The sequence below is a fragment of the Heteronotia binoei genome, chromosome 3 (assembly GCF_032191835.1).
Source record: "Heteronotia binoei isolate CCM8104 ecotype False Entrance Well chromosome 3, APGP_CSIRO_Hbin_v1, whole genome shotgun sequence".
Classification (NCBI taxonomy): Eukaryota; Metazoa; Chordata; class Lepidosauria; order Squamata; family Gekkonidae; genus Heteronotia; species Heteronotia binoei.
Window position 1 is genome coordinate 39,610,371 of NC_083225.1, and position 13,021 is coordinate 39,623,391.

Genomic DNA, 13,021 nt, shown 5'->3' on the forward strand with positions numbered 1-13,021 from the left:
CATTAATCACAACGCTCGCTTCTTAGTCCAAAACGGTTCTGGCTTAAGATACCTCCAAGGACCACTTTCTCCAACCAAAAACTACACGCATAGTCTGAAAAGGCAACATATAATGGGACACATGCTCTCTCCTCGCCCCCATTAACCTCTTTACCTCACTTCAAAGGTATTTATTCAGAGCTCACGGCCCTCAGTCTGACGGAATGGCAGTAGAAGAAGCGCCCCGCGCTTCCAGAACAATATGAGGGAGCGGCGACACGTTAAAACAACACTTTTCCTCAGAGAGCGGGAATCAGGAACGAGGCCCGCCGCTCTCCCTCCTCAAGTCATTCAGACAAAGAATAACCGCACAAACTCCCGCGCTTTCTCTCCTCTCTTCCCCCCTCCCTCCTTCACTCCCTCTCTCTAGAGTTTCCCGTCCAATCCAAAAGCAGCTGCGAGGCCCTCCCGCCAATGGCCGTTCAGCTCGACACCACCCAATCCCGCCCCCCTCTCCCCCGCGAGATAAAGGCCCGGCTAATCCAGGCCAGGCATGGCGGGAAATGACTTCACAATGGCTCTCTCCCGCCCTATCACAAAAGCGGTAAGAGGGTCGCCCAATCAGAGGAGAGCCTCGTTGGGCCCCGCAGCCAATGTCAGCGGCGCAGCCCGGCAACCGAGAGGAGGGGTTTGCCGGGTCCAGGAGGGGTGGGGGAGCAATCTCCCAAGAGCTGGGCTGTGGGAGCTCCGCCTCCGTCGGGTCGGCGCGCGGCCTGGAGTGCCCGCCTCCCTCCCTCCCTCTCCCGCTGCCCGGCTGGCCTCCCTCGTTTTTGGCAGCCATGGCGGTGGCAGCGGAGCAGGAGCAGCAGCAGTTCTACCTTCTTCTCAGCAACCTGCTGAGCCCGGACAACACTCTCCGCAAGCAGGCCGAGGTGAGTCGCGCGGGTTTTGCTTCGTCGCCCAGAGCCGGCCTTGCCCTGTCAGCGGCTGCTGCGCGTGGGTGCGGGGCCCAAGGGGAGGCCCACGTGCTCTGGACGGGAATCTCCCCGCGAGCGGCCGTTAAAAACCGTTGGCGGAGGAGGGTCGCTTCCTCGTTTGGATACCCAACCGCCTCTTCCCTCCTCACAAAGCCGCGGATCTGGCTCCCTTTCGGCTTCTTTCCCTCCCTCAGCCCAGCCATTCCCCCGCTTGACCCATCACTTCCTCCCGTTCTTCCTTCTTCACCCGCTGCCACCCTAGTCTGCTCAAACGTGGGCCTTTCAAGGAATGAAGCGCGTGCCTGAACCAGTGTTTCCTCTAAGCTGGGTTAGCCTGAGCTAGCGCACAGGTTTTTAGCCTCCAGCTCACACATTTTTGTCTTAGCTCAGGAAGGATGACCCCAGAGTAGGGCTGCCAATCCCCAGGTGGGGACAGGGGATCCCCTGGTTTGGAGGCCCTCCCACCCGCTTCAGGGTCATCAGAAAGGGGAGGGAAATGTCTGCTGGCAACTCTATTATTCCCTATGGAGACTTATTCTTATAGGAAGTAATGAAGAATTGATCTGTGGGTATTGGGGCCCTCCCCGTCTGTATTTCGAGGTAGAGGCACCAAACTTTCAGTGCCTCTCCCCAAAATACCCCCAACGTTTCAGAAAGATTAGACTAGGGGATCCAGTTCTATGAGCCCCAAAAGGAAGGCATTTAAAAAAGAGTGATGGCCAGAACTCCCTTTAGAGTTCAGTTATGCTTGTCACACCCTGGCTCCACCCCCAAAGGCTCCTGGTTCTACCCCCAAAGGCTCCAAATATTTCTTGAATTGGACTTGGCAACCCTACCCCAGAGCACACTGATTTATGCAGTAGCTCACAACTTTAATGCCGGTAGTAGCTCACAAATATTTGCTCACAAGATTTTGCAGCTTAGAAAGAATATTGGCCTGAACCTTACTTATTTCTGCTTTCCCTTTTTCCTTGTCCCGATTTTCTTTCTCTCTGCGCATGCTGTCATTTCTTCATCTTTTTTTATAGTGTCTGGTTTTTTGGGGTTTGTTTGTTTTTAAATGCTCATTTCCCACAGTCTAACTCTAATCCACTCCCTGGGAGATAGACAAACCGGGTCTTGCAAATGTGTGTCGCTCATTGGGATCCTCTGTCAGATTTTCCAGGTACCAAGGGGGAAGATCCTTTTTTGGGTGGTGTGACTCAGGCCAATTCCGCACTAGACCTTTAATCCTGGTTCAGCCCTGTCCCCAAACTGATTTTCTGCGCTAGAATCATAAACTCAGAGTTGGTTTCTATAATTCCATTCAAGTCTAGAGTTTCAGTTTGGGGACAGGGCTGAACCAGGATTAAAGGTCTGGTCTGGAACTGGCCTCAGTATTGACATACTGGAGTATTGTCCCTTGGGAAGTGTGTGTGACATGTCTTACATAGGTTTCCCCACATCAGTCGATCTCAACCTTTCCGGTATGGTGACCTACTTTAAAAGAACAGCATACATGGATCAGTGGGACTGTAAGAAGCCTGATGGCCTCTTTGGGATCAAGACCCACCAGTTGGGAAATGCTGACCTATGGGATGGGACAGCATGAATGATAAGTCATGGAGGCTGTTTGTCTGCGATTTGACTGGTTGATAAAAATCAATCAGTGGCATAGTAAATTGTCTAATCTATAATTATGGACATACATAAATGTGTAGAGTGCTGATGCAGAGGCCAAGCCAATTATTTGATGCTTATGTCTGTTTTGTTGTCCATGCCACACTTGGAAATGTTAAGGCCCTTGAAAAAGTGGCTATTGTGATTGCCCCCTCTCCTCAGGAGACCTCCAGATTGAATTTGCAAAAGCAGGAACAAGCCTGAATAGGTGTTATGAATGGTGCCTCAGTAGAGATAATTTGCTGCCTGAAAAGCACTGGGATATGATTAAAGTCAGTAGACTTGTTGTGCACATATTCTTTTCTCTCGTTGGGTATAGTTAGAATGATGCAGATATTTTTTGTAAATTTGTGAGAGAATTTCAATTGGTGTCTGAATTGTGGGGTGGTAATTCTGCCTCCTTAATGTGGTATTTCCTAATCTGTGAAGCGTCTTTCCCAATTTATGTGGTACTGTTTGAAGTTTCCCCCCTCCATTGTATAGTTCTCATTATTAGCTAAATCTCAGAACTACTGAATAGCTCTATAATTAGTAAATTAGAATAATGCTTTCCTCCCACCTGCAGGAGTGCTTTAGATTCTTTGTTGTAAAAACCTAGCAGGGAATCTATTCCATTGAAATAACTGCCAGTGTCTGACTTGGCATTGTTTTCCATTGGATGGTTGTGCTGGGGCTTTTATCATTTGCATCACATCAGCGGTCAGCAGAGTTCAGTGCATTCTTTCATAATGAACAATTGTATAAAAATCTTGTTCTTAGTACTGTAATATAAAGCAGCACAGTGATTATTTTTCTTCACATGATCCCTAGAATCCATATTCACACTCAGAATTGTACATTTTAGAGTAATCAGTGCACTGAACAGCAGAGGTTTGAATATGGCTAGGATCTGAAGGCTTTTTATGAAAAAAGCTCCTGTAAGTTGTCATGTATTATGAGCAGAACATCACTTGCCTGCAAATAAGAGAGTAACTTTGGGGACATTTTGACCCTCTGTGAGTCTGTGTCTTGTAGGAACTTGGATGTTCTGTTGATCCACCTGTGTATAGTTTTATGTTGAGAGGAAGTATACCTTTGAATGCTAGATGCTGATGGCAGGGGGAGGGATGTGGCCTTTATGAATTTTCAGAAAGCGTTTGGAGGAGCAGAGTTCCATTATGCAGATTTTTCATTATGTCTCTGAGATATCTGTTTTGAAGAAAGTTGTTTTAAGTAGAATGGAATCTAGAAAATCCAGATTGGTAGAGGTCTGGAAGACACCATCAGAATGAAGAATTATATTAAGTGTGCCAAATAATAGAAAAGGTCAGTTCTTTTTTTAGCAGTGTTAAGTTAGGTAAACAATACTTTTAACTCTTTATCAGATACTTGTATCTTGGTGTCTTAACCTTGAAAGTTTACACACTGCTGTGTTAACAATGGGTAGTCAAACAAACTTATTAGTCTTATTTGCTTTACTGATGAAATATTATTCAAGGCTTTTATGTTGAAGGTGGCTTGCATAAAAATCACAAGTTTGGGGAACATGGAGTACATCATAGTTCAGGAGAAGCATCACACCCAGATTCTCTTATTTTGTTTTTTATCCCATTTCACTCTCTAGAATGCTTACAATTCAATATCTTTTTTCTTTCTCCCTTGAGGGCTGCAGATCTTTTCAGTGTCCAAGGCCAGAGAGGGAGGAGCCACTATATCATCTGATGTGCCTACTGTTGACTGTGCAGTCCTAAATCTACTCAGATTTAGTAGATGTGGATTTACTCAGATTGAGTAGATGCAATCCTATCTACTTAGTTTAGCTCTATACCAGGGGTGGCCAACGTTAGCTCTCCAGATTTTTTTTGCCTACAACTCCCATCAGTGCCAGCCAGCATGGCCAATGGCTGAGGCTGATGGGAGTTGTAGGCAAAAAACATCTGGAGAGCTAGCATTGGCCACCCCTGCTCTATACAGTTCACTGGGGTTGTGGCCAGGAGAGCATGTTTAGAATTCCAGCCTTGATTAGGCTGCAATTCTAAATAAGAGGCTAACTCTTAATAAGAGGCTAACTTATTATTCAATGGCACTGAGAAACATCAGAATTTTCGTTCTCTGTTTTTGATCCCTATGTTGTAGTCATGATCCCATTTCTAAGTCACTCTAGTGCAGGCCTGTCAAACTCATTTGTTACAAACTCATCTGCCATAAATGAGACCTTGTTGGGCCAGGCTATGTCATAAAATGTAATACCAGATAACAGAGATGCAAACTTTATAAAGAACACAGACAAACACAATTAAAGGTTTATAAAACTTAAAACAAAACATGCTTAAAAGATTAGCACTCTTGCAATATTTTATTAATTTAACAGTTTCTGATAACTGACACCTCTTGTTCTGAATTATTGCATCAAAAAATGGAGACAGTGTCTCTGCTGTAGCAGTCTTGAGTATTTTGTTCAGGTGCGTATCTGTAAATTGCAAACCAACTGTTGATTTATTGACATTCATTACAGAAATTTCATGTTCAGTGGTTTCAACCTAAGACCCAGAGGAAAACATGAAATGGCTAGGCATTGTGAGCTTTTGTACATAAGTTGCTTCTTGTGCTGGTCAAGAGCATGTGAAGGCATTATGGCACAGACTGAGGGCTATGTGTTTGTCTACAAAACTATTGTCTTCCCCAAAGAAATAACTACAACTCACATGTGGCAGTGAAAGAACAGAGAGTTAGCAATGTATAGTGTTCAGTGTTATGCCAATAAAGGTGTGATGTTGATATTGATACTGGTATAGTGTTCAGTATCAGCCAACTATCAGGGAAGCCTAGATTCAGAATCCCCAGTCTGCAAAGGAAACATGCTGGGTGAACCTGGACACACACTCTCAGCCTAATCCACCTCACTGGTTTGTTATTCCTCATCTAAATAGTTGACATTGCTTTCCTGTTGAGAAAGACTGGCCCTTGAAGGCATGAATGCAGTGAAAAAGAGGAGGGAATCCCAGTTGTATCCAGGAAAGCCCTGGTGTAACAGCCCAACAAAACACCTCCCTACACGCCCCCCCTCCCATAGTAAGACAAAAAGTTTGTATCTTGAATAAAGTTTTATTGGCCTTAAAGGTGCTTTCTTTGTATCCCTCTCGTGCAATGGAGGGAACTGGGCAAAGTAAGCTCTTGCTCTTTCTCTCCACAGGGGAGGGAGAGGCACCTCAGCCAATGAAAGGTAGAGAGGCTTGGCTGAGTAGTTCTGCTGTGCGATTGAGAGAACAGGAAATGTAAAAGCACAAAGCTCACAGCCGCAAGCTTTGTGCTTTTACATTTCTGGTTGTATACATGGCTTTCCCCTTTGTCGGTCTAGTGCAATTGAAAGAGCCTGGCAAAGCAAGCTGTCTTATTCTGTAGCTCCTGTGATTCAAAGAGACTGGCAAAGCAAGCTGTGATGCAGAAAAAAGAGGGGGAGAAGAAGGCACATGACAATGCGTTGCCACATACAAGCCCTGTGGGGGGCTGGATATGTCCCACAGGCCACATGTTTGACACCCATGCTCTAGTGTGACAGGATAAATGGAAATGGGAGACCTTACCTTGAGGATAATCAAGATATAGTAGTAATGCTACTTGCCTCAAAAGATTGGGAAGTACAGCATAATTAAGTAAAGCAGTGGTTCTCAGACTGTTGGTCAGAACTCCAAAACAGGTCATGACTCTTTCAGGTGGGTTTCAAGGCTAGAAGGAAGGGAATAGAACAAAATCAATAGGGAGAGGAGACTTGATGGGCAATTTGGATTTGTCTCTTCATGATATATGAAGTATGACCCCTTGTCCAATAGCACGGCATATTTCTAAATATTAAAAGTTTAGGATTTTATCTTGCTTTAAAAAGTTTGAAAACTGTGGTCCTTTATAACGAGTAGGATACTACTTCTGTATGAAAGTTGAAACTAGCTGTTTACAATTAAAACTAGATTGTTTATAATTGCTTTTAAATCAGAAAGTGGTTTGAACTAGCCAAGAAAAAAAAATGTGTGTGTCTTTGTGAAAATTGCTACACATTTGCATGTTTGTGGTTTGTTAAATTTTGGGGTGGGGGAGAAGGATGAGAACACATTTCAGAATTTTATTTAAATATTTGAGGTTGAAGGAAGTCCATGGTTGTTTCATTCTTGCTTCGCAGATTTTAAAAATCTCTTTTAGTTGTGGATTTTGTAATTTGCTCTTGGCAAAATGACATTTCATGTTACAAAGATACCATTTATCTTGTGAAGCACAGAACTTTCATTTTGTTCTAACAAAATTGTAGCAGTCTAATCTTGCTATATATATTAAGGTATGCTTTCTAGGAAATTTACAATACATCTATTTATAGTGTATTGAACAGGCTCAATCTTGGTACTTTATTTATTGCTGACTTTTTTCTGATCTCTTCCTTTGTAGGAAACATATGAGAGCATACCAGGCCAGTCTAAGATTACATTCCTTTTACAAGCTGTCCGAAACACTACTGTTGCTGAAGAGGTACCTATCTGTTTTTCAAGAAAGTTGTTTTAAAATTACTAAGAAGAACGTGAAAAGGAAATGGCAATGCCAGAGTCACAGAATGGTTTCATATTGCAGTGTAGTAATGAAAGGGGATACATGGCTAGTATGTTAGCTAGAGCAATAGTCTTCAATGCTTTTCAGACCCGGGACCCAACATTAGCCCAAGTTCTTAACGCGTATAATATTTATGTGTGGATTGTCATAGTGCTGCTGGTTTGATCCATCTCATGTCAGGGTGTGGCCCAGTTATGGGAGTTAATCCAGCAGGTGAGGATCAGTGACAGCAAGTTATTAGGGAACTGCTTCTTGATTGCACACACTGGCTCCATTCACATGTAATGCCAAACCATGTCTTGTTGGTATGAGAATGAAGTTAAGGCTTACATGCTCCTTCCTGCATCTGCCTCACATCCCACACTCTAGTTTTTTCCTTTCTGGTTTTCTTCACTGATTTGCATTAAAACAGTTTGTTGGCCTAGCCATACCAGCAAGACCATGGTGCAAGTTTTTTTCTGATTTACAGGCAAACCATCCTTTTCCAAGTTCATATGCAGTGGAAAACTATGACATGCTATGAAGCAGGGAAGAAGCAAATAGGCAACACTAAAGGGGAGGAGGAGCCCAAGATTCATTCACATAATGCCAAGCCATGGTTTTATTGCATCTGAACCAAGCCATCATATTTTAGTGAGCTGCTTTGTTATCAGTGCTTCTGAGAATCAGCAATATAGATCTCTAACCTTGTGAAAAATCAAAATACATCATTGGGTAAGAGTAGATAACTATAGGTTGCTGATGGGAAGTGCTCTAAAATAGTTGGTATGCACCTTTGATTCATGGTGCCTTGAAATAACCTTGACACATGTTAGAGCATTAAGAAATTTTTGCCCGCCGGACCTCATTAGGTCTTTTGTTGATAGTGCATTAAGTCATAATTTTACCTGAAGAAATGACCAAATGTTGTTAAAGCATAGAAAATTATGTCTTGTTAACTTCAGGTGTTCTGTAGAAAGTTGTACATGTTGCTATATTATGCAGAATTAAAAAAATTTGTTATGAACCTTTAATCGCTTTGACACTTGTGCTGGTGAAGCTATCATTTTTCATTTTTGTCACATAGCAGCAGCTTCTGTTGCAAGAATACGGCCATCCCAGTGTTCCATGATAGTTTAGTCCCCTGTGCAGTACAGTGAAAAGATGGCTCTATTGTCCTCACATGTCCTTTGTGTGAAATACTAGTCATCCATAATTTGGTTGCTTATTTAGCAGAATTGTGTATTAGCCATCTTTTCTGCCTATTACTTACTACAAAATTAAAAATTTAGCATTCAACCAGTGTTAATTCAAACACCTGATGCTAATTCCCTTGGAAACACCAAAAACTTAATTATGCTTAGTCAAAATAGAACCCTTTAGTTGGTATTTATTTTAATGTAGTTGTAAATGTATATTTACATTTATTTCTTTTCAAGTGATTAGAAACAATCAATTTGTTCTAATTTGGAGTTTGCATTTTTAAGTTAGGTCATATGAACACATTCTTGTATATGCAAGATAGTCTCTGCCATGCAGTACATTTTCTCTTCTAAAGGTTAATGTATAGCTCAACTGTACTCATTCATCTTATTCCTTCATATTAATGTGAGGAAAGTTAGAAACTATTTACAAATGTTATTTCAAAATACACAATCCTGAAATTTTTTTTGTGGTGGGGGGAAATCCTCTGCATTAATTTAGTGAAGTTCTCTAAAAATAATTCTAGGTTTGTGGTTCTTCTACTATAGAGTCAGTATAGTCTTGTACAGTTCTTATACCAACTGCAGAGTGAAATAGTTGGGGGAAAATAGCAGGATGACTAAAGATGCCAAAAATAGGTGTGGCACAGTTAGCTCTTTGGCTCAACTGCTTGGTTTTTGTGCACTGCTATATAGGAAAATAGCATTACAAAGAACTGAAATGGAATATGTGTTTGGTTGCTGCAGAAGAGAATTCATTTTAACATCTCTCTGTCTTAATAGGCTAGACAAATGGCTGCTGTCCTTCTACGGAGACTTTTGTCAGCTTCTTTTGAAGACGTTTATCCAGCTCTGCCCCCGGAGGTTCAGGCTGCCATCAAAAGTGAACTGCTCTTGATCATTCAATTGGAAACACAGTCTAGTATGAGGAGAAAAATTTGTGACATTGTAGCTGAACTTGCCAGGAATCTAATAGGTAAAGTTATTTGTACTGTACAAGAAGAGTTTGTCGAGAAGACCGACATTTTTTAAATACAGTAATTTTCAGTGATAAACTGTTAACAGAGACCATATCACCCACTTAGCTTTCCTAAGGAAGCTTTCCTCAGTAGAATTATGGCCATTGGCAAATAGAGAAAAGGGAATGGAAATGGCAAAGCAGGTCACTTTCGGAACGATTCAACAGTGTGCTTGCCTCTACAAAGTGGCTTCTCTATACCCTAGGTAATTTTCTATTCCTAAAGAACAGGACGCAGAGTCCAACTGTTCTTTGAAGGTGTAGAACAATATATTCACTTTATTTCCTACTTCTGGTGCCTTTGTAGTCTATGCCATGGTTTCCCAAACTTTTATTTCCCGTGGCCCAGTTATTTTTACACTTCTCCTTCGTGGCCCACTAAAATTTGGGGGTGGAGCCGGGAGACAGGAATTATGTCATTTCCTGTGGTGTCAAGGACCAAGTGATGTCACTTCCGGGGCACTCCCCCAAACCTGCCTCTTCTTCTGAAGTAAATTCATTTTCAGAAAAATCTCTCTGAAACTCATGCTGAGCCAAAATGGGGGTGGAAAGTGGGCAATCCTCTCTTTCCACCCCCACATCTGTATGCACCTATCTGTTTGTGTATTCTTCTTCAGCTTGCAAGCACTCCTAATGCCCATGTTCAATTGCCTGGACCACCTACACATCCCTTTCTCAACAGCACTGGCCAGTGTATGCAGTTGGGAGTGCTGTTGCCATTGCCATCAGGAATGCCAGCACTGTTTACCACCCACACTGGGCCCTGGCAGCTGCTCTACCTCAAAACATGCTGACACATTTAGTAGGCCCTTCCTTCAGCTGCTACTACTGAAACCCTGCCTCAAGCTACAACCAAGCTTGCTTGGTTTCAAGAAAATCTTTTGACAGCTATTTTTCATACTTTTCTTTGGGTGAAACACTGGGAAATTGCTGTGAAAGGTAGCAGAGAATTGTACTGCAATTAATGAATTAATTTCAAGTTATATGAAGTTCATACAAGCTTTTCTGCAATTATCCCAAAAAGGATATTTATGAGGGGCTTGCGTCTTTCTACTGGCTGTGTTTCCCATGCCTTTAAAAGCAACCTGTTGTGCAGATACTTAACCAGTGAACAACTTTCATCCTTTTAATATCTACAGGAGGAGTTTAATTTTGGTGTCAGATAGCTGTTAAAAGCAGGACCAGTAAAATGGTGCCAAGTTCATAGTACCATCTCTTCCAGTGCTGTTGAGATATGCCGCAGTAATCTCTTTCTGCCCCACACCTCTTACTCTCACTCACTCACACAGAAATCTCATAGAAGGCCAGCTGGCTACAACTGGGGGTGCCAACTTTTCATTGGCAGAGCTTCTATGTCTGCAACAACAGTATGATGAGCAGAAAAGTTTCATCCATCAAAAATGGAAGGAAAGAATGAAATGGAAGGGGGAAAAAAGAAAGACATGGAAAGAAAGAACATAAACATAAGAGGAGCCATGTTGGATCAGGCCAGTGGATATAAAGTCCAAAGTTCCCTCATACAATGTCCAGAAAGCACCAGAATGTCCACCAGTGGGGCCAGGGCTGTTGCTTCCCCCCAGCGCATAGACCAATGTCCCACTGTTGCTTCCCCCCAGCGCCAAGAATACAGACAGAGCATCACTTGCAGGGAAGGAAAGAAAGAGGGGGAGGCAAAGAAAAAAAGCCTTCCTCACCATCAGATGACCCCAGCCAGCAAAAATTTGTTTGGTAAAAAATAAAAATAGCTTCTGGAATGCCCACTCCCCCGCCCCTCCCGGCTAAAACACACACACACACACCCTTCTTTGCTGCCCAGGTCTCCCGGAGAAATCTCCCCAAAAGAACATATTGCAAAGCACATGAAAGCACATACCTTGAAAAACACTTCATGGGTCTAAAGTGCCGGTGGATGCCAGCTTTTCTCCCAAACACTGGGAGTGGGGGAGAACACAGAGACCGGGGAAGGGGTGGCCAGCTTTGCTGGGGGTGGGGCTAGCTTTGGGTTTTCTTGTGACCCGGTAGTGAGGCTTCCGTGGCCCAGTATTAGGTCACAACCCTGCAAATGGGAAACATTGGTCTATGCTAAATGTCTTGTTCTGGCTCAGCTAACTACCTGTTGAGTGTAGAGCACAACTGAGAGAAAATAAAGTTAGTTGAAATATGCATTTACATTTTATAGAAATTTGTAGTTGTTACCCAGATCTACATGTATGCTTCAATCCAGATCTGTGGGTGTGTTATATGATGTTCGTGGATAGGATATACGGGATATCATAAATAGATCCCTGATGGAAGGGCATTTTCCAACACCGCTTAAAGAGGCGGTGGTGTGTCCCCTCTTGAAAAAAACGTCATTAGACCTGGCCCAATTGGCACATTATCGGCCGGTCTCAAATTTGCCCTTTTTGGGCAAACTTATTGAGAGGGCAGTGGCGGGGCAACTACAGACTTTCCTGGATGATGCTTCCGTCCTCGATCCCCTTCAGTCCAGCTTTCGCCCGGGCCATGGGACGGAGACGGTGTTGGTTGCCCTGGTAGATGACCTGCAACGGCATCTGGATTGGGGCGGCTCGGCGGTGCTGATGTTGTTGGACCTATTGGCAGCGTTCGATACGGTCAACCATCAGCTACTGGCTCGCCGACGCGGGGATTCATGGGTTGGCCTTGCAATGGCTTTCCTCTTTCCTCGAAGGTCGGGGACAGAGGGTCGCTATTGGGGATGAGCTGTCCCGGAAGCACACGCTTGACTGCGAGGTGCCTCAGGGAGCGGTTCTGTCTCCAATGTTATTTAAAATCTATATGCGTCCCCTCGCCCAGATTGCCCGAAGGTATGGGCTGGGTTGTCATCAGTATGCTGATGACACCCAGCTCTATCTGCTTATGGACAACCGGCCGGTCTGCGCCCCAGAAAATTTGGACCAGGCATTACAGGCCGTGGCTGGGTGGCTCAGGCGGAGCGGGCTGAGGCTAAATCCTGCGAAGACAGAGGTCCTTTGCTTGGGCCGTCGGGGTCCGGGAGGGGAAATCCCCCTGCCGGCTTTTGACAGTGCGCCGCTGACTGCGACACATAGGGTCAAGAGCTTGGGGGTACTACTGGAGCCTTCCTTAACGATGGAGGCCCAGATAGCAGCCACTGCCAAGTCCACATTTTTTCATCTTAGGCGGGCAAGGCAGTTGGCTCCCTTCCTGGAGCGTGACTACCTAGCAACAGTGATCCATGCAACGGTCACCTCGAGGTTGGACTACTGCAATGCCCTCTACATGGGGCTGCCCCTGTGCCGAACCCGGAAGTTGCAGTTGGTGCAGAACGCCGCCGCCCAGTTGTTATTGGGGCTCCCAAGACGGGAGCACATTCAGCGGGGACTTCGGGCTCTGCACTGGCTGCCAATACTTTATCGAGTTTGGTACAAGGTGCTGGTCAATACCTTTAAAACCCTATATGGCCTAGGACCTGCCTACCTGAGGGACCGTCTCTCCCCACATGTTCCTCATAGAGTACTGAGATCGGGAACTCAAAACCTCCTTGTTTTCCCTGGGCCAAAGGAAGCCCGTTTGAAATCTACAAGGGATAGGGCCTTCTCCATAATGGCCCCTTTCTGGTGGAACCAGCTGCCGGAAGAGGTAAGGGCCCCTGC

The 13,021-nt window shown here is 44.2% G+C and overlaps 1 protein-coding gene across 1 annotated transcript in view; it reads left to right on the forward strand.

The window, feature by feature from the left end:
- Window positions 1-700: 700 nt before the first annotated feature.
- The window catches only part of IPO5 (importin 5), a 43,933-nt gene continuing 31,612 nt past the window's right edge, over window positions 701-13,021 (forward strand). The window contains exons 1-3 of the mRNA XM_060233636.1: window positions 701-911; window positions 7,029-7,109; window positions 9,152-9,344. Of these exons, the coding sequence (XP_060089619.1) occupies window positions 819-911; window positions 7,029-7,109; window positions 9,152-9,344 (367 nt within the window). The 5' untranslated portion in view covers window positions 701-818. The remainder of the gene's footprint in view (window positions 912-7,028; window positions 7,110-9,151; window positions 9,345-13,021) is intronic.